Raw genomic sequence first — 21,235 nt, forward strand, 5'->3', positions numbered from 1 at the left:
TTTGAATGAGGCCCAGAACAGGGCAAACAGTGAGTCTTATTTTAAAGGCACACTAACACAAGCAGCCTCATTTGCTAAAAGAAATCTTAAGTAAATCTTAAAGACTAAAATATGACTGTGGCACATAATTCTATGCAAACATACATAAAAGGTCAGGAGAGAAAATCATATAGAAAAATAAAACTGTATGATATTGGCTCTTCAAACTTTTTGGCATGTAGTGTTCCATGCAGAACCTACTGGCTGCCATCACTGAAACCTTACACTTTCCACTACCTCCCCACTTTTATTTTTAGCTTCAGAAGAAACAGGACGTGATTGGACGGCCATTCGAATCTCCAAAATAAACACAACAAACTACAACACAACACTCCTGCAGAGACTGAACTCAGCTGGGCGGGCCTGTTCTGCATCTGTTCACCTTTGTACAGAGTAACCTTGCAGGCTGGAGAGAGTTGGGTGTGTTCAGATCCTGAGCAGTGGGGAAAGTCCTGTGTGTCTGCAGACTGAACACGCCTGCCTTGGAACCTTCTCCTTCCTAAAAACAGAAACAGCCAAATGGGTTGTGCTCCGCTCAGCTCCATGCTGGTGGAGGAGGGCTCTCGTTTACTGAGTAAAGTGACAAAGTACTAAGAAAAAATAACACAGATGGCAGACACTTCAAATCTGCTATTCAGAGAAATGTGCATTAATTAAATATAGTAATGGAATACAGGCAGTAAATGTGCTACATTTTCCAAATTCTATCAAACAGCCAAATTCTAGTTCAACCGATAACCACACCGGTGCTAAGATTTACTCTTGTGTACTCTAAGCTTATTAGAGACAATAAAAGCATCATCACTGTCTCTTAGGACTGGAAGCATGTGTACATGTCTAACTTAAAGCATGAATGCATGAGTATAATCAAACATTCATAACTAACTGTCAACAAAGTGACTCATCCAGTCTAGACTAATAAGGGCATTTTTAGAATTGTAACAATGAAAAATAATGACATATTTATATATATTGAATATCCTCTCAGAAAACTCTACACTACATGTGTATCACCAATGCAAGCAACCTATACATCTCTGCTCTAAATGATGCTGTTGATAAATTAGTGGTGCAATTTTTTTTTAGTAGTTTTTATCAAGGACAATTTATGTTAATTCCCATTAGGATCAACCAAATTACACATTTTTACTTTTTTTTATTGACAAGCCATAAACACAGCCTCTGATCCTAATAAAAACATATTTTAGCGAATCCTAATAAACAATTACTCTATCTTTAACAAGATGACAAAATCTGATCAAATTACATCAAAAAGCTCAATTTGGCCTGTGCAAAAGTTTGGGCACCTTCATGAAAGTGTAGCTGAGGCAAGTAGGGGGTGTACCGTTTTAGGGAGTAGCGTTGCTTGTACAAACATAATCTTCATGGCAGAGTCATATGTAGGAAACCTTAACTGATCTAACGACCTTGTCACTCAACATGAGATATCTGCTACAGGTCAATTAAAGAAGCCAAGAGCTCCAAAGAATCAAGCGTTCAAGGGTGAAAGGAAGATGGTTTCTAAAACAGGATATTGATCCAGAATATTCCTCAGAATCCACCTTGGACTTCCTGAAGAGACACAATCTGATGCATTTGGAAAACCTAAACATCATAGAAAAATTGTGGATACACATTATTACGTGTTTGCAGGTTGTGATTTCTGCTAAAGGAGGGTGTTACTAAATGTGTGCTGTGTAAGGTCCCCAAATATCAGCACAGACCATACTGATCATTTTTAATGTTTATTTATTTTTTTACTGCATTTCTAAGGATTTGATTAGCTACAGAGGCCGTGTTCACAAATTCCCAATTAAAAAAGACAAACTGTCATTTGGGTTTGTCATTTTCATTTTTGAAATACACATAAAAACAAAGTAGAATCCAGGGCTTTTGCTTTATTGAATCTTGAGCCAGCAGACTGAAAAATGGGCTGCCTTTCAGAAAGTGTGTTTGAACAGTTGTGAAAACTTTTGCACAAGCAGTTGAGCAACTCTGCTGAACCAGATGGAAAAATACACTCACTCAGCCAGCTGTCTGTGGCAGAACGGGATAACTGAGATGTGCGTATGTGTTTCTGATTCAGCGTCGTCTGCCCTGTCCTATCTTTCCAAACAGGTGTGTTGTTATACAAGCAGAATTAGCCACAGGAGTCCCTTCTTAGCTAGGCAGCAGATTTAATCAGACTGAAGCCGGCTTAATCCTGACCTCTGTGTGTACAGGGTCAACCTGCGACAAAAAGTGGTGTGAGTCCCAGCATTGTCAAGCAGTGAAGATTTGTGAAGTTGATATGCAGTGTTTTGCCAAAACCACACAGCTTTGCTTAATTTAACTTCACTTTAGAATAAGGAGGTTTTCACACCTACACTTTCAGTCCTGTTAAATCCAACTTTTTCGTTTTCACCTTCTGCTCAGTTCGTTTGGGCAGGTGTGAACACAGTCATTGCACTCTAACAGCCGCACAGAGACCCTTTAGAGAAAGTGGTCTTGGCCCAGGTCTCAAAGAAACTCTACTAGGGTTCATTTTTGGTAATCAACTATCAGACATACTTCTCAAATTTGAGCCAACATCTCCCACAGCCAGGTGTGCCCAGATAATTAGCGCTACTACTGCTATGAGCAAAAGCCATACTATTGTTGCTCCATGTTAAATTGCACAGAAATATGCACTAGTCCAGGACACAGGACCTTCTTCCTATATTTACTTTCTTGCTCCTACCCCAGACAGGTCTAAATCGATAAGGAGCGAGAACGTGCTCGCATGGTTTGTTGTGACACGAGTGAAAACACACTAAACCAAGCGGGAAATGCTCCAAGTCTAAAAACCAGTTAACCGATTTGGACCAGAGCAAACTAACAATAGGTGTGAACAAAAAGGTGTGAACAGTAACAGTCTACGTGGACCCACACTTACTCACCGAGCCCAGCACAGTTCCCCTTTTTTTTTTTAGATAATTCTTAACTTTTAGATTATTACTTAACTTTAAGTAATAACTATAATAACTTGTAATCCTGTGTAGAGTTAAAGTGACCTTTTAAATCAGCATTAATGTCATATGCAATAAAACACTCTTGGCCTGCTATCTTACACCCTGCGCAAGGCATGTCGCGCTGCTATATTACACCCCGTCAACAGTCTATGTTCATGCCTGCGCCTGAAGATGGCTAAAATTTCCTGACACTGATACAATCTTTCAAAGTCTTTATGTAAGTAATTGCCTATTAGTCACTTTGATTTGCTGGGAGGAGTATCGTGTTTCAGGGCCATGTTACATGTACAGGCCACTTCGGGACACACCTCTGGACAACCTGAAACCAATGGAGATCTGGGCATTGACTGATTTGTTAGTGGTAATTCAGTGGATTAGGAACAAGTCAGCACTGGCAAATCAAAACATCTGTTGATTTGGGTGCTTAAACATGCACACCAACAGTGTTGAACATAGCTGAATTAGAAAGAGCACCAAAAACACAGTGGACATGGCCCTCCTGGTTCACCATCTCTAGTGTAAGTGTATACTCTACATACAGCAAGAAAAAGCCAGATGCTGAGTTAAATAAGTCTATATTTTTGTACCAGCTATACTTCTGTATATATAAGAAAGTGCAGCTCACACACAGCTATAGGCTGCAGACTTTTATTAAATAGCAAACGGTATGGTGATGACATAATGCACACAGTAACAAAGTGGCCAAAGCCATGTGGGAATAACATGCCTCTTTTTTTGGCTCTTATGAAACAATTTTGGTCATTATTAAAAGGTAGTATTAGAAACAATATGAAAGCAGCCTGATTCTACCAAAAGTACAAAAAAAGAGAAAACAAAACAAAAATCCAAACGCCTGCGTCTACTCTGGGGACTCCGGGTTGGGGTGTAGGATGAGGTATTCTAAATGGACAGGGTTTAGGAGGCAGGGGGAGTGGTGGGCTCTGGCTTGCCAGAGTCACTGCTCTCGCTTAGCTGCCTCTTCATCACCATCTCCTGGGCGATGCAGGTCACCTGACCATTAATCACTGTGTAGGTTCCAGGCCTGCCATCCAAACCACAAGACAAGAAAAGGTCAGGAACATGTTACAACTGAAGGAGTACAATGCAGAACCACAACAAGCAATGAATTTCTGGATAAGACCAAAATAATCGAATCATCCTAAAGGATAATAATCTAACTGTTGTGAGATGTTCACCCCTTTACTCTGTGTTGACTGTTACTAGTTGACCTACATTGGGCAAAAGTATTGGGACACTAACAGGAGCTTTTTTTTTTCGTGTTGCCCTCTCCCTCCCATGTGCAGTTTTAGCAGGTTCCACTCTTCTGGGAAGGCTTTCTACAAGATTTTGGAGTGTGTCTGTGGGACGTTTTGCCTATTAATCCAGAAGAGCATTTGTGAGGTCAGACGAGAAGGCCTGGCTCACAATCTCTGTTCTAGTTCATCACAAAGTTTATGGTGGAATATCTAGGAAGGAAGAAATTTTACCAACTGACTCGTTGCAACAGTAGCATCTAATTACAATACCACACAGGAATTCAATGAGCTTTTTAGAACGACTCAATCTTTCAATAATGTTTGTAAAGGCAGACTGCATGGGTAGGTGCTTGATTTTAAACACCTGTGGCAATGGGGCTGAATGAAACACCTGAATTTAATGATTAAGAAGTGTGTCCCAATACTTTTGCCCATGTAGATTATATCCTCACCTCAAACCCAGACCAACACAAATGTTTAGACTCACTTCTGTTGGGCGTCAAATCCATTAGGAGTTCCTATCGGATTCTGCTTCCCAAAAAAGAAACTGGACCACCAGTGGCCGGAGTCTTGCCTTGGTAGAGCTGTAAAGAAACCAGACCATTCTCAAACTGTTCCTATGTGCATGATAAGGTTTTGTACAGTTGGAGGTCATTTTTATTCTTATGTGTTTGAGAAGTTGGTATGCTCCAGTCTGTACCTGGGTGGTGCGGAATGACTTCCCCAGTATACTCCGAACTGCCACAGGAACTGTTGCTGGAAGTAGATCCTATGCGCCCTGGAACATTCACATGGACATGACAAGGTTAAAAGAAAGTAATGGCGAGGAAAATTATTTTAAAAATGTCCTTTTGTAAACCTAACGAGAACATCCATATACACATATAAACTGTTGAAAATGAGTGAACTCACTTCGGTAGTAGTCATGGGTGGCAACAAGGGAGCCGCTTGATGGAATTGATGCCATATTTTCCCCCAATCTTCAAGTGTTAACCGTGGAAAAGATGGAATCCCTGCAAAGTTTGAGAATTGTTAAAATGGATGTTATCAGTATACACTGTACACTGCATGCTACTCAGGTCAGTGTGCAGTATAGTAGCCAGTACACCACAATTATCATTGTGCACTGTGCGCCATGCTCTGGTGCAGGGCCTAGAGTGACTAGATTCTAGCACTGTGAGAGGCTGAGCCAGGCACACTCATCCCCAAAACTAGACGCATTTTTTTTTATCCCACCTGTTACTGCTTAGCAACTGCTGCTGCCCACTTTCCCTGTTTCCCCATTATGGGATGTAGTTCATCACAACAGAATAGTCCAGCATGCAGCTAAAACATTTTTTGGGCATTTTTGCCATAACGAAGAAATTCAAGTCAATCATTGTAAGGTATTGCAATGTCATACCTTAGGATGATCCATCGTCTAGCCCTTTTACTGTATGACACTATAGTGCTAACAGAGTGAGGTGGTCATTCCTAACAGTGCATGGTAGCTCAGAAAGCATCCCATGAAGGCAGACGTCCAGCAAATGTCTGCACTATTTTCAGTGCAACCCCTAACCTTAAGCAAGCACACCATCAATGGGAAAAAAATAAATCAGGGTGAGGGTGTACTTGCATCAAATAACACTTCATCTGGAACACTCCAGTTCAGGCATACGTTTTGCAACACAGCAGACGTGTAAAATAACCTACATCTATTTAAAGTAAAAATAAAAAATAAAAAAAAAAAGTAGTAAGCTGGTATGTTTGTAATGTACTGAACTACAGAACCCCATGTGTTGCCAGAATGATGGTTAACTACCTCGATAAAAAGGAGAAAAGGAGTGGTAGACCAGGATGCGCAGGGCCACAACTGCTCACTGGCTTCTACGGCAGAAAATGCCTTCCTGGGATCAGACTTTAATGACATGTGCCGACAGCTGCAGGAGGCAGAGTTTGGGTTTCTATGCCCAGCTATCCGCTTAGCTTAAAACAGTCTGGGAAGCCCATCAACCAGGCTGTGGCAGGCGTGCATGTGTGAGCTCACATTGCATGGCGCTCTGCCATGGAAACAGCATGGGCTCAGAGCATGCCCGTGCCAGTATACTCTGACTAGGACACGTATGAGGGCACCTCTGGGTGCCAGGTTTAAGCCCTAAAAGCCAAGTAAGCCATAAGCCTATGCTTACTATTCAGTTCACTACAGGTGATCCTGATAACTCAACATCATGATGTATGCCAGGGACATTGTTTACATTACTGTAAAATGTAGACTAAAAAGTATTATTATCATGATTATTTTTATCATCATCATCATCATCTCTCTATATTAGCTACATTACATACTATTTATAAACAGTTATTATATTTACCTGGATTGCCCATCTAAACATTCTTCTCTCCCAGAGTAGGGGTTGGTGATACTATTATCATATCATGATACTTAGACATTTAACATAATACATAATATTTTGACACTGGATTTGGTTAATTTGGTTATTTGGATAACTGCTATTAAAATACTCTTCTACTGAATACAGCAAATTACACTGAAAACATGCTTCACTTCTTTAAGCATATAAAAAAAAAGCATATTGTGCTCATCACAATAACAAAAGTTATCACACTTTTATTAAATATTGTTAGATTGCCCACCCATATTTCAGAGTACGATAAATTAATTGTTGAAAATCAGTTCGAAATTTCAGATCTGAACATGTGTCCAGGGTCTATAATGATTCCAGCATCATTGCACATCCCCAATCTCTACAATAGGCAAGTAGTCATCATATGCTTTAACTTTTCTGGTAAAGAATGACTGTAAAAGGTCTCCACCAGTGGTTCTCGGCTCCAGTCCTAAGGATCCACTGCCCTCCCCAGATTTTACTACTCCCTGCTCCCAGTACACCAGATCCACTTCATCTGGTAATAACCAAGCCCTCTTGCGAGCTTCTTCAGGTGTATTTGGGCAGAGAATACTTGAAATTATGGAAGACAGAGGTCCAGCAGGACTGCAGTTTAGAACCACTGGTCTGTACACGACCCAAGTGTCTAATCACATACAGCACAGATGAGGAGATATTCATGCAAGACTTGACCTTGTCCTTTTGTCCGTTCACCTTGTTTACAACAGCATGAATAAGTATCATAAGTAAAGCCATTTGGCCCAGTCTGCATACAGAACTTTACTTTTACAGCTTCTTCTGCATTTTTTCACCTCATTTATATAAGGCTGTTGTTTTTCTTATGGCTTAGAGGCACCATGTCGTGGAAAGCACCTGGAACGTCCATGTTCCAGATGAGCCCTAAGACTTAGAGCCTGGCCCAGATAATACCTGTCTGTGCTACATACAGTGAGTAAGCTATCCCTAAGGATAAACTAGTCACACCACCAGCTTATATAACCTGTCCTGCAGAGTGACTATGCTTTACTCAGCACAAGCATGAGCACTCAGTCATTGTGGAGAAGTAAAGAAAAGGAAAACCCAAGAAGCAATGAATGAAATCTTGATTTTTAGGCAAACTAAACACAGCCTCTTAAAAATCATTAAAAAATGCTGGACCCCACAGTTCAGGCTTGTTGGAGCACACAGCAGTCAAGTGTAGGTTAGGTCCTACTGCAACTTCTCTCACCTTTACAATGTGGAGCTGCCGATGTTCTGGGCGCAGCAACGCAATCACAGCTGGTCGATGGTGTGTGGTGGGCTAAACGCTAGGCGATGGAGCCCATTTGTGTTGTTTATGTCTTGGGTGGAACCCGCCGAGGTCCTCCGGTTGCCTCTGCAGACGAAGCTGACCCCAAGCGCTTTTATCCTCTGAGATGACCACAGCCGGCAGATCCTCCCAGGGGCGGGGTTTGGCTCTAAAAACACTCAGGTAACGTTAGCTAGCAAAGCTCGCTGCTCATCTGTCGCGTCTCTGGTGTGCTGTAATGGAGGGGTCGTCTGAGTAAAGCGGTATATTTACAGAAACAGCTGCTAATGTTAACAGCCAAATCACTGTGATCACAACCAGGCAATAGTACCCAGCCAGCATTAGCCTGCATAGACACGTGCAATGTTAGCGGGTCTTCTAACGGATTAGCAAATAAGCACACTGTGTGTTCAGTGAATTATACAATTAGAGTAACTTAGCTAGCTAGCTATGGTTTCAGACTATACTTATACAGTTTATAGTTTCATGCCTTACACGTTTGTGTGTTTTTCTAGCTGAAATACGCATATTCTAACTCAGTAAGAAGTTTAATTAGATAACAAAACACTCCGAAAGTTTGCGACAAACATATTATACTGATCAGTGGTGTGTTTTTATGTAAAGACCTCGGAGGCGCCGTCAGCTTCCCTGGTGGTCTAGTGGTTAGGATTCGGCGCTCTCACCGCCGCGGCCCGGGTTCGATTCCCGGTCAGGGAACAAGTAACTTTTTAGTCCATTAATTATTCTTATCTCATACGCAGCATAAAAAGGACATCGACAAACCCATACATTAGATATTTTATTGTAGCTTCTTAAATTTAACTGCACCGCCGTGGGCTCGTTGGCTATATTTTACTGCTCTCTGACGCCATCTGCCGTTTGATAAACCTCCATTAACAGACAGGCAAGCTTACATACGACAGTATGCATTAACTGTGTTTATGTGATTAAACAAAAACAAAAAAAATATAAGAAGAATCAACACAGACTCCTTTACACCTCTATCTTTATTAAAGTATTTCTCTAAGAATGTTTATTTTAAATACCCCAAACCTTAATACGTTACAACCTTCAAGCCTCAAGCACAGATACAGCGGTCAGGTTCATGAATGTTCACTGATGAAAGCTACAGTCTTTAGGTTTTAACTGATCATTGGGGCAAAGGCTGTAACTCATGTAACAGCAGTTAATATTGCAAAAAGAAGTCACAGAATTCATATTTTAGTTTAACTTTCCACACCAAAAATGATTGGTTCCCCTAATTGCATCGGTCCACCTCACTGTCTGCCCGCTAGTTATTGTCTAATCATAATTCTGGCTCAGCTCTGTAAACTAAGCCTTTTTTAATGTTAGAAGTAAAAGATTAAATATTTTACCAGTCTCCCCAGAATAAACAAAAAAAAACAAAAAGAAAAAAAAACAACAGCAGACAGCATATTCAACTAAACTCTGAAAAAATACATATAAACAATAACAGAATCCTTCATTGTACCCACAAAAAAAAAGCTCTGTATACGAACGTAGCTGTTATGTCTACAGTACCCGGTTAGAAAAACATGTCTGGCGTGTGGAAGGTGTAAAGAGGGCTAAGCGAAGCATAACATTTACACATAAACAAAAATGGTTTCACTTTAAGTCAGAATTGGGTTACCTTGTATACCTCAAAGCAGTGAAAATGGTGCCGGATGTGTTCGATTAGTCACATTGTATTGAAGGTGGTAGCACCTTTTACCCTGAGTAATAAGCATTTGATATTTAGCATAATAAGAATGTAACAATCATATGTGACAGCAGCATCTTAGACTGCCTAGGAAGCCTTGGTGTGTTTTCTACAGTGTGTCTAGGAGCGTTTATGATGCTCTGAATTGTCATGCTGCTTCTAGGCATGAGTGAATTGCATCCAACCACTACATTCACTGTTAACACCAGCGACCTGATTCCAAAAACCTTTTTACACACTCAAAAACTAATTAGTGCACAGAACGTTTCTCTTTAAGCAGTCTGTACCATTAGCAATTAGCAACAGTTGTTGGAAAAGGCTGCGTCCCTCATGCATTTCCACACGGTCAGTTTGAGAAGTTGAAGGAAGGGAGTTAAATATATACAGACACACAAAGCCAGACCCTTACACAGGCTTTGCCTTTTGAACAAGTAGCAGTAGTACAGCATTTTGGGATCTTAGTACATTCCTTATTGGTTAATTCGCATGGCATCTCCTGGCTTTCGGCAGAGTGCATTGAGGGGTGGTTTGGGTCACAGAGGTCAGTCCTAGTAAGGAGTTTGTGCTTTTTCAAAAAGTTGAATTGTTGCCAGGCGGGGGATGCGCTCCTTCACCGTTTGGTCCACCTCCGATTACCTTGGACTTTGAGAAAGAAACCACACTAAGCTGTGATCATGTATTCACAATATTCAGATCTGATCACAAACAGTAAATTGAGAGAACAGCAGAATAAAATTAAAAACAAGCATTCAAATTAAACCTAGCTATGCATAGAACAATATTATATTCAATAGAATAATTCTGTAAAAATAACCATATCTTGAACAGGTTTTTGATCTATTTATCGTACTCTGGACGAGTACAATGTTTAGGCAACTCTGAGCTACTGCTCTAAAATATCAGCATATTCTAATTTCACTGCAGTTGCAACTCCTACATGTTTTAACTTATTTATAATTTTACTCAATTTCCAACACAATTGTGAAAGGCCAAATTACCCAATCTCGTTCAAACTCCCTTGATCACTTTTGTTTACTTTTGCCAATTGTGGTAAGTGTGTTTTATTTGGACTTCATCAGCCCACAGCACTCGTTCCTAAAAGTCATCTGCTTTGCCTGTAGCATATTTCAAATGTTGAGTTTTGGGTCACAGGTAAGGATTCCTCTTCCATGAAGATTAAACTTGCAAGCTACACAGCACAGTGGATCAGTGCAGCACCACCCTTCTGACACAGGCCACACGTACAATTGTAATTTATTATTAATATTTGAAAAAGTATTATTATTTTGAGGCGCATCCCTCATGCAAATTTTTCATAATGTTTAGGTATGGTCAGTGTGTTAGTTACTTCCATGCTTACCATTTTGTCTTCAAAGGTTTTGAAGGTTGTCGAGTTCCTAAGAGAAGTAAAGAAAAGCACAAAGGGGGAAAACAAAAAAACAAAAATAAATAAATAAAATTTAAATTCTTAAGTTTTCAATGTAAAACAATTTTGCCATCCAAGTTGAGAACAATGACACGGATACACAGGTACAAAATAAAGACTGCAAATATACCTCATTCAAATTATGAGAAAATATATAAAGGAGGTTTTTCACAAAGCTGGATTTGCCATTAAACTGAGTAATCTGGGTAGTTCAGTGCAGGACCATTCCTAAGTACAACACATTTAGGGAGTATACTCTCACAATGAGAGTTTCTGTGACTTTGGCAACAGGTAGGAAACGGTTCAGAGCATGAGAGAGAGAGAGAAAAGAGAGAAAGAACTGGCATGTCTGTTACTTTACCTCATAGCGGGCATACTTAGGGAGTGGCGCATGGAGTAGTTGTTACTTCAGATAGCAGTGAGGACACAGAAGCAGAAGCATTAGAGCAAGCAGACAACATCAGCCAAGCCAAGAGCAAAGCACCATCAAACCAACAGTGCACAGTTTAGAGCAAAACATATTGGATATACCGTAGAGGTGGGCAATATGACAATATTTTATTGTATCGTGATACATTTTCTTAGCTTGATTCACAATATGCTTTTCTGAGCATAATCGAGCATATGCTCAGTTTCATTGCAAACAGTGTTATTAATCTGATTTAACTGAATAAAGTGCAGCACATTTAAATAAAATCACTGTATTAAAAATCATTACTGATGCATTTTGTCTGCGATCACATCTATTGTGCATCATGAAAACGTCTTTAAATATAATTATACAATATTTTGACCATATTGCCCAACCCTATCAAAATTGTATTTGCTGCTAGGCAAATGTTTGTTTTTTCAAAAGAGCAACTTTACAGGAGAGTGACTGACTGAGTGACAAGCCAGGCCCATAAATACACTACATAAAAAAAAACTAATAGAATTAAACACAAGGAGATACAAGACTTTGTGCCAAACACCAATGACATGCTGGTATATTACAGAATACGTTTCCCAGCCTCAGATTAAGCTTTTAATCCAGTCTAAAAATAATTGATGATTTTTAAATTAATCTTAATCTGGATGCAGGAAACCATCCCAGAGAATGATGCTGAAATTCAGTTGACAGTTCAGTTGGGAAAAAGCAAATCATTGATAAAGTATTATTATTATTAGTGTCATTACTTAAGCAGTACATAATTCTTACAAGTACACAATTATGTTAAAAATGTGAAAAGACAGTTGCAGTTCAATTGCAGTTCCTCAGCAGGCTCTTACCCAGGTGAATTAGTGTAAGTTAAGGCTCTGAGCAGCACATTGCAGCAATAAAGGAAACAAATACAGTCATGAACAAAAAAGTCTTTCATCAAACAAAGAGCAAACACAGGCTAACAAATTTATGCTAGAGCAAATATTTGTGTGAAGGGTCAATGTGTTATGTGGAAAAGTTTAAAGCTAGGAAAAAATATGACTTGAAAAGTAAGCTACTCCTAATCTATGTTTGATAAGGAGTGTTCCACTACACCTACTCTAAAACTAGGTAGGATTATGGGACATGTGGAGAAAATTGCAGAAAATAAGTCATGTCTCAAAGTGAAGGCTACAGCTGAGGTAGGACAGACATTTCGAATACAGGTACTCTGCAGTTAAGTTCATTCTACATAATATTTATTTATTTGTTTATTTAGCCCCGGTAACCTTCTCGTCAACATTTTTAAAGATTGCAGGCAAAAGTCCCATGTCGGACACAGAGCACTGTTTTTCAGCACTGATCTGATCACTGTTTGTGAACTGTTAAAAGGTGCAATCCAAGAGCTCACCATAGTCATAAAATTACTAGCAGGTTAAATATCTGGGCCTAATCCAAATCCAGTACTGGAAAAATATGCCCTGGTTGTTACTGGCAGTGAGTGCAGCAATGAACTACAACCAATGAAGACATTAGGGTGATAAGAAACTTGGGGGAGGAGTTCTACAACGTCAACAGGTTGGAGATTTTTTTGTGGTAAAGGATCGTATTTTGTGACCCCCTGACACTGAGTGATCATGTAGTCTGCAACCACAATTACTGAATGATTCCTGATCACAAGATAACAGTGAGCAAGCATCCTACAAAATATCACAGCTTTCAGTGACATAATAGCCAAAAAAGGGCAGCCTTCCTCTGCTGGAATCTCAGCTTTGAGACACAACCACGCTGTAATGTGCCTGGGACTGGTATTGGAAGCCCCTGTTCTAGGGATGCATTAGTAGAGAAAGTAGGAGAGGAAGGTCTTAAGAAGATTATGCAGAGGTAAAAAGAGGGGGGGGGGTGTGATGGATGGATGGGATGAAATAAGAGGAACATGAAAGTTAACCTCATTTCTCCAAATCTGTTTCTGATAGCTGAGCCCATTGTGGACAAAGCTGATGATGTCATCTGACCAGCCTGGGAGAACGTCTCCTGAGTCTTCTTATACCTGCAGAGAGAGAAGAAGATTAGGAGAGAATTCATTCGTTTACTTGCTGAGCATACAGAGATGTGGTTTAAAATGGTGGCTATTTTAAGCTCCAGCTCCAGCAAGCAACTGCTTGGTTAATCATCCAAGTGAACCAGAACACAACACCAGGCATGTGACGGTGGCTATGTCTGAAGCTTTTTTTTTTTGGCAACAGCAGGTTTTTCTTAGGGTGTAATAGTTAATAAAACAATAATAATTAGTTAACAGTTCTTTCAAGCAAAAGAAAAGACTGATAAGCTGATATACTGTAACAAGACAGGATCCGCAACACAAAACAAGCAAAATATGAAGAGGCATTTAAGATAGTCTGTACCTGAATTCTGTACCTCAGTACAAAAAAAAGCTATTTCTGTCCCATGGTCAAAGTTAGAAGTTATTTTCATCAGCTGAAAGTAAAAGAAACTGAGAAAGCTCAGTAACTCAGAGGACAGTGCTAACCAACTTAAAGAACATATGCAGTGAAAGAAGCATGTCTGCAAGGCAGGAGAAGTGAAAGTCACAGGTGATACATGCCAGCACCTGCTACTCTCTGCCACGATCTTGGGCCAACCCAAGATTTAGTTGCTGAGGAATCACTCGCTCTTAAATGCACATGTGAACCAACAAACAGCACACAAAACGGGCTTACTTTCACCTCACAAACACGGCCAAAGCAATGACCTTACCCATGGCTAAGACACTATAATCAGAAGCCACTGAGCCAGTTTAACCTCTAAATCCCATCAGCTGTTCCCCTGGCCTGTTCGATCTAAACACACCCGATCCACGAACAAACAGCCTTCACATCTACCGTTTCACATAATCTTTTATGTATTCTGTTTTTTTGTTTTTGCTTTTTTAACATTTACCATTTTTTATTTTACCATTATCAACTCTGCATATAAAACTTAGAGCACATATTGACTCACTGGCTGGTTTGAATTCTAAATAAAATGACTATATAGTTAGATATGCTGCAACCCCTGGTTTGCAATAACCACCACTGTAAACAAAACAGTAAGCAACTATAGAATTAACCATTTCACACCTAGCACACTGAATGACATGGTTTACATCTCAATCACTAAATACCATAGTTTGCAAATACCAATTATTATACAGTTACATTCATTTATAATAAGAATAAAATGTAAAAATAAAATAAAATGTGTCTACACTAATTCCAAAATATGAATATATAAAATTATAACATATTACTTTGACAGTTGTGCAGAAAATATTGCCAGGTCTTATAGCTCTAAAGAGACTGACACTTTATGAAGACTGTTGATGATCACCTTGTACTCACAAGTCTCCTTTACAGAAAATGGAGACTAAGCAAAGAATTAGATTATTTTAAATTAGCAATTCAGAGTAAGTTAATTTCAGACTGAGTCAGACTACAAGCAGTCTGAATTTAGTTACAATTTGATTAGTTAAAGAATAGAAATTTCCTTAAAATGTATGCAGTTAGTATCAGTAAATGTATTCTTGCTGATTCCAAGTCCTTTGCAGATCCTATGTTAGTACTTCAGCCTATTAGCTTAGTAACAGTAACATTTTTCCATGACACCTTTACTGAAAACCTTTGCAGTCCTGCTGTTATTGCTCTGTGGTATACAGCTGTATGCGAAAAGCCTAATAGTTTTATAGGCATTGTATGACTTGAAGTGAAAATAAGCTGTTGTTTAAAATGTGGCATGTGCCACGGTTACAGCACCAATTTATATTCCACAAAAAAAGTAATACTAGAACTTGCGCTATAAAATGTTTAGAAAAATGCTCATTTTAGGTTTGTTTAATGTAGAGCCAATATGCCTTATTCACCAACCTTCTTTAAAAGAAAATTCTCCTTACAACCCACTTTAAAGATTCTGACATTCATCAATGTTGTCTAATTTGGGCTTTGTTCAATTTACAAAAACAGCGGGATCCATCGTTACAGAGTTGTAAACAGTTTAAAAACATGCCACAGATCTGATAAGAACAAATTTAGGAAATGTTTTCTGAAGATATTGGTGAATGAGGACACATATATAACTAAATATGTAATATAAACTTAAAGAGAAATGAGATATGCCACAATGTCACATTGTACATCCACTAAAGTGAAGCACAATGAAAACGTCATTAAGTCTCATTTTAGTGAGAAAAGCGTAGTCTGTAAGCCACAGGAGACCAAAGAATGTTTAAACATTCTAACAAATAGCAGGCTGGACCATGAAGCTGGTTACAAAACATCTTGATTAGGTGATTAGGGGGAAAAAAAAGAATAAATAATTAAACTGTCCTAAAATTAAGCTTGGACTCTACTGATACTAATCATTCTGATCAAAGCAAAAACCATGCATCAGTAAGGGACAGAACTTGTGCTCCCATAAGATTAATACAGCGGCACATATCTGCCTAATGCTCCTAGCATCTGAACAGTTTGGCTGCTTTCATTACACAAAATAAATCTGTGAGGTACAGAGGTGTACAAGCCCCTGCATGAATATCTCTCCCTCACAGTGGCAATGGCTAGAACCCAAAAAATGTCAAGGCCCAGGCAAAGAGAGATATCTGCTGTCTAAATTAAGCACATTAACAGAGCCTGTGAGTGTAGGCCTTATAAAAACAGGCTGTTACTAGAAGAAAAAAGAAAAAAAAAAAAGACAACAACAGAATCAAACTCACGCGTCAGAACGGCTAATGTCCTCCAGAGTGGCAGAAGCTGTAAGATAACTACACACACAGACACACAGTTCCACATTTTATTTAAGATCCTCATCCCTAGCAATGTGCAGGAGTTACTGCAAAAAACAATCCAGCAAAGTTCATTATAATTATCCCAAGACATATACATTTTACATTTATGTAAAGCCTATAAAACATCTCATCTTGCTGTCATGGCAAAAATGGCAGCTTAAGTTTAAAATGTATACCTGCATAACCACACAATTGCATTCAATCAATTGAATTCATTTTCTTTCAAATATAAAGAATTATTAAATGATTAAAGGCTACCAAGTAGCCTTCAAACGTATTGGATTTGTGTAGTTCTAGGTGTGAACAGCATTACTTATACATAATATTTTACACGTGTCCAACCCTCAAAGTTGACAGACTTCTAAAACAGGTTTGACTCCTCTTTCCTGCCAAATCTGTACTGTGAAGAAAAGTGATTGTGTAAAAGTATATCTACTGCTAACAGCCAAACCTTTAAGTGACGGACAGATACAGTCCCAAAAGACCCATTTCTCACCTTTAGCTCATCTAATAGTGCATTTGAGTATTGAATGTAAACAAACAGAGCATGGTACTCTCCAACATTTGTTCATTCAAAATATTTTAACATGTTCCAGCTGCTAAATAAACCAGCAGCACAGGTGTCTCTTACAACCCAGGCAACCTCTAAACAACACTACAACGTTCTGCATTATGGGGGAAATCTAATTTTGCAGTTTAACTTTTCTATAAAATGGCAAATTAGATGTTTGTATACATTTCAGAAAAGTACACAAGTACATATAATTGTAGTGTGTAAAGACAGTAGACAAATATAAAAAAAAATAACATTTTAACATTTTTCACCTTTCAGCAACAGGACAGTGCTTCTTTCTATTTAAATATTGTCTGGTGTCATTTGAAATTTGTGTAAACGTTTAAATTTATTTATTTCTACCAAAATACACTTCAGAACAGAGGTTTAGGAATGTCCCCATTATTTTATCAACCTCCTTTATGTTTGCACAAGTCCTAAAGAACCGTCACAAAGTTTCAAGGCTTTTTCACACGTGTAGTTGGTTTGCTCTGGTCCAAATCTGTTAACAAGTTGGTATACTTTGAGTTATTGATCAGACCAGAAGCAAGAAAGTAAAAACATGAAGAAGGTTCTGTTTGTGGACTGGTGCATATTTTTGTGTAATTTTTTTGTGCATCTGAGTGAAATTACGGTCATCTGCCCAAATGAACTGCACAGAGGATGAAAAGGACCCAGAGTCCTCTTTAACCAGACTAAAAGGTACAGGTGTGAAAACGCCCTCAGAAGTTAGCCAGCTGCAGTTTAGAAGTTTAAGAACTAACATATTGCACAGTGACTTGATTCTATTATCAAATAACCAGCATATAGTAAGGAGATGTCATTACCCTGTTAAAATCTAACTGATGTTACCAACCAAAAAGACATATCAAATGTCTTATGACAGACAGCTAGCTAACTTCTTACTCCAATAAGCTTTTCTACAACACAAAATGTTCTGGGAAAAGGGAATTAAGACAGAAAACGTGAACTGAGACACATGAGAGACAGGTGATATGAGTGACAACACCCCCACAGCTAGCAAATAGAAACAAAGCAGACACGAGAACTCACAGGTTAGATGACGTAACTCTATGATTCAAGTCCCCAAGAGTCTGAGAGGTTTTCATATAACTAGAAGCAGAAATGTAGTAAAGATAAGTGTAGTGAGAAGAAGATTAGGTTTAGCTGCTAGGCCACTCTAACACAGATTAAAAAAAAACTAATTAGAGTGAAGGAGAAGAATACGATTATGAAAAGACACAAAAATGACTCACAGGAAAGAGGGAGTAGAGAAAACATGCATGCCAGAGAGAACAGGGTTTCCCATGGCATTTCAGATGAAACAGTAAAGGGACTTTAGTTACTTTAACAAACAGCAGATACTCACGCATTGGAGGACTGGACCTCATGCCATCCTTTGGTGATGTTGCTTTTTAATTCAGAAAGAGGGCTTATACCCAGTCTCCTCCTCAGTTCCCCAGCATGTCTTTCTTTTGCAGTAAGAACCTGCTTCAGTGTCTGAATTTCATCTTCCACCTGAAAAAGGCAAACGCAAAACATATCTGAATGGTTACGCAGCACAAATCCCCCAGCTTTTGAGGACCCCAAGCTGGTCTGTGTGTGTGTTTTCCCCCCTCATTTCTTAACCTGAGACTCAGCTTTTAATGAAATGTACTGGTTATTAGGAACTGTGGCTGTTGGCTTGCCGTTTTTCAGAACAGAATGGTTTATCCAGTACCTTTGTGAGCTCTAGCTGAATCTCCAGAGCCTCCTCCTCAGTCAGACCCGGTGGCAGAGTTCCACCACTGGCTCCATCCATCGTGAAGTCTACACCCAAACCAACAAAACAAAAGCTCAGGTTGTGTCACCGAATGCAGGTTGCTTTATAAACAAGATTATTCAGTTAGCGGCACACTTCTGTCAAGTCAACTTAACACTGAACTATACGAATAACCCTGTACCTCTTTCTCATTTGGAAGTCCTGTCTTTTGGCTAATGTCACCTGGCTAGCTGAGAAATCCAGCTGTGTGAAATTGTTGTATGATGTATTTGCTAAGAACAATACAGATTTTAATACAGATTTTAATACAGAAATCAATACAGATTTTAAAGCTAGACAATAATTTAAGATGGTGGTCATGGTGGCTATTCGCTGACAGCAAGTGATAGGATGGTGCCAACAGAAACATACAGTAGAACATGCCCATTCAATACAGAAAACATGGAAGAACGAATCGTTCATTTAGTTGACAGTCAAGCAACTGCTTAAACCACTGGTGTCAGTCTAAGAAGTCGACTACATTGGTAAGAAATGACCAAAATAAACCGCAGCGACGAGGCTTGTCGGAAGTGTTGGCTAGAATTGTTAAGGGTTTCCAGGCAGACCTGTCGTCTGCTCCCCAACGCTGCGACTAACGTTAACTTAGCTAGCTAACTTCACTAGCTGACAGCAAACACACCGCGTTAAGACACTGTTTCTGTATTCTCAACGTCCCAAATCCCTCTAAACAACTTACCCCTGTTCGCAGAATCCATGTGAACTGGAAAAGGACTTATAAATGTTAGAAGAACGTAGAGTTTGATATTTAGCTAAATCGTTGGTCGCACTGTTGACTTTGGGGCAGCAGCTTCGGGTTTAACTACCAGCGAGACACGCGCTTCCGGAACATGACGATGACGTAGCAGAGGAATAAAACGTTTTATATAGTTATATATTTCCATAAAATGTTTAACTATTCTTTTTGGAATATTATTATGTATTTGGTCTCTGGTGTTTTGCTTCCGAAACAAAATGGGGCAGATCTGAAAAAAAAACGCGGTTTGTTCCCATGGGAACATAAATATGCAGGCTATTAGCAAACAGATTTTTTCGAAAAAACTTTAACATTTCTATTCAAACTATGTGGAAAAAGGTTAAAACTTATTTTTTTTGCATTTATTTATATTTTAGATCGTCGTCCACTCTGCCACAGCATGCGTTTTAATAAGGGCGTTGCCTTGACACCAGGTATAGTTTCAGTGGACTGGGAGAGCAATAATAGAGATAATAAATACATGTATAATATTCCTTAATGGTGAATTTAACCGATAATCTTGGGAATATCACCTCCCCGAGCTATAACTTACTATAGTTTCTCACTTTTCATAACCAGTCGTAAACAATGCTGTAGGTAGATCATTCACAACAGGTTAGCTAGCCACATATCCCGAAAATCCAGTGTTGCAGCTGTCTTATCGCAGCAGACATGGGGGCTGAAGTAACGCACCAACATCGCCATCAGCCTGCACGAACTATTCCCCAGTCTCTGGTCTGTTTTTTTTTTTTTAATAAACCCATTCTCAGTTCACTGGTGCAAAGCATCCCAATTCTCTCTTTGCATCATATTGGGGATCAGATTAAAATGTGCATATTAAGTGACCTAAATTAAGCTACTTTTAAATTCCTTAAGGATTTCACCACTCTGCAGTCTATAAAACATCGACGCACAACTTTAAGATTCAGCCCAAGGCTAATATAGATAATACAGCTGGTAAGTTAAATATTTTCATTTTTAATATTTCCAATATTTTAAGTCAAGATTTAACTGCACACAAATAGTAAATAGTATGTCGGGCCGGTACGTATTACAGGCTATTCGGTGTATTCTGTGGTTTTGGACGCCGTCTCTGAAATTTACCAACTTGAATAATAGGCTTAAACTCTTTAAACGACGAGAAATAACCCAATTGTGCTATTGCTCCTTTATGTACTTTTATATGAATCACTGATTTTGTTACAGTTATCTTGTTTTTTTTTAAGTTTACCTCTGTAGGTGTGTCGCAGTTAGGATGAGGGTAACTGCCCACTTTCTGTTACACAGCGCCCTACTTTTCTCTCGCTTGTGGAGCGCTCATTCTGCTGTCGTTTACCGCGGTCTGATCCGCCCGGCGGAAGGTTACCACTGTAGCACGGCGTTGGCGGACAGAGCGGATGCATCCGCAGGAGCGCAGGGATCGACCCTTGTTCCGGAGCCGGACTTGTTTCACTCCGCCACGGGCATCAAACACAGCGCAGCACGTGCGAGAGCAGCGGAGAGGGCGAAGAGGCTAGCGGGCAACAAGCCAACGTCGCTGGACCTGACTTTCCACATGTTAAGAGAACTGATGGAGACGTCCAGAGCGGAGAGGATGTCACAGAAAGCCAAGTTAAACAAGCACTTGCTCAAAACTCTCGGGAAAAGATCTGAGCTTGAGTAAGGAAATCCCAGTGTTTCTGTAGAGGCAGGTATGTTGCCAATGTGTCCAAAACCATGTTGCTAATTTATACGTTATTTGGTATCCTATGACCATTTGTCATTATATTAAAGAATATATAAAATAATGTGAAATCAAGCGTTTT

General features: G+C 39.3%; 2 protein-coding genes, 1 long non-coding RNA gene and 1 other non-coding gene across 6 annotated transcripts; 2 read left to right on the forward strand and 2 right to left on the reverse strand.

Annotated features, from left to right (window-relative positions):
• Positions 1 to 3,663: 3,663 nt before the first annotated feature.
• ppdpfa (pancreatic progenitor cell differentiation and proliferation factor a) lies at positions 3,664 to 8,068 on the reverse strand. The gene is made up of 5 exons (XM_072681820.1): positions 7,898 to 8,068; positions 5,198 to 5,298; positions 4,986 to 5,063; positions 4,773 to 4,869; positions 3,664 to 4,071 (listed from the first exon to the last, which is right to left on the reverse strand). Exons 2-5 carry the CDS (start codon positions 5,250 to 5,252, stop codon positions 3,945 to 3,947), a joined length of 357 nt encoding a protein of 118 aa, XP_072537921.1. The 5' UTR covers positions 5,253 to 5,298; positions 7,898 to 8,068; the 3' UTR covers positions 3,664 to 3,944.
• A 534-nt stretch (positions 8,069 to 8,602) lies between these two features.
• trnae-cuc (transfer RNA glutamic acid (anticodon CUC)) lies at positions 8,603 to 8,674 on the forward strand. The gene has a single exon. It is a non-coding gene; the product is annotated as a tRNA-Glu (tRNA).
• Positions 8,675 to 8,743: 69 nt separating this feature from the next.
• On the reverse strand, positions 8,744 to 19,594 carry tpd52l2a (tpd52 like 2a). Of its 3 annotated transcripts, XM_072681822.1 has the most exons (9): positions 19,374 to 19,594; positions 18,596 to 18,684; positions 18,245 to 18,393; positions 16,251 to 16,298; positions 13,452 to 13,553; positions 12,373 to 12,399; positions 11,465 to 11,509; positions 11,038 to 11,074; positions 8,744 to 10,319 (listed from the first exon to the last, which is right to left on the reverse strand). In XM_072681822.1, the coding sequence occupies exons 1-9, from the start codon at positions 19,390 to 19,392 to the stop codon at positions 10,248 to 10,250; spliced, it is 588 nt and encodes a 195-aa protein (XP_072537923.1). In that variant the 5' UTR covers positions 19,393 to 19,594; the 3' UTR covers positions 8,744 to 10,247. The 3 variants fall into 3 exon arrangements, with proteins under 3 accessions (XP_072537923.1, XP_072537924.1, XP_072537925.1); XM_072681823.1 differs by lacking the exon at positions 12,373 to 12,399 and having other exon boundaries at positions 19,374 to 19,593; XM_072681824.1 differs by lacking the exons at positions 11,465 to 11,509; positions 12,373 to 12,399 and having other exon boundaries at positions 19,374 to 19,588.
• LOC140557418 (uncharacterized) lies at positions 18,964 to 21,228 on the forward strand. Its single transcript, XR_011979817.1, has 2 exons — positions 18,964 to 20,387; positions 20,657 to 21,228. It is a non-coding gene; the product is annotated as an uncharacterized lncRNA (long non-coding RNA).
• The last annotated feature ends 7 nt before the right edge of the window (positions 21,229 to 21,235 follow it).

Source organism: Salminus brasiliensis, chromosome 6 (assembly GCF_030463535.1).
Source record: "Salminus brasiliensis chromosome 6, fSalBra1.hap2, whole genome shotgun sequence".
NCBI classification, from domain to species: Eukaryota; Metazoa; Chordata; class Actinopteri; order Characiformes; family Bryconidae; genus Salminus; species Salminus brasiliensis.

Excerpts from the sequence above, each read along its gene's own strand:
- ppdpfa (XM_072681820.1), bottom strand. The coding sequence starts at position 5,252 with ATGGCATCAATTCCATCAAGCGGCTCCCTTGTTGCCACCCATGACTAC. Across the intron at positions 5,064-5,197 it reads CACCCATGACTACTACCGAA|GGCGCATAGGATCTACTTCC; the intron begins GTGAGTTCACTC and ends TGAATGTTCCAG. Across the intron at positions 4,072-4,772 it reads GGATTTGACGCCCAACAGAA|GCCTGGAACCTACACAGTGA; the intron begins GTGAGTCTAAAC and ends TTTGGATGGCAG.
- tpd52l2a (XM_072681822.1), bottom strand. Across the intron at positions 16,299-18,244 it reads GAGGTCCAGTCCTCCAATGC|TTATCTTACAGCTTCTGCCA; the intron begins GTGAGTATCTGC and ends CTGTGTGTGTAG. Across the intron at positions 12,400-13,451 it reads AACAGATTTGGAGAAATGAG|AGCCTTAACTTACACTAATT; the intron begins GTTAACTTTCAT and ends TGTGCTGCTCAG.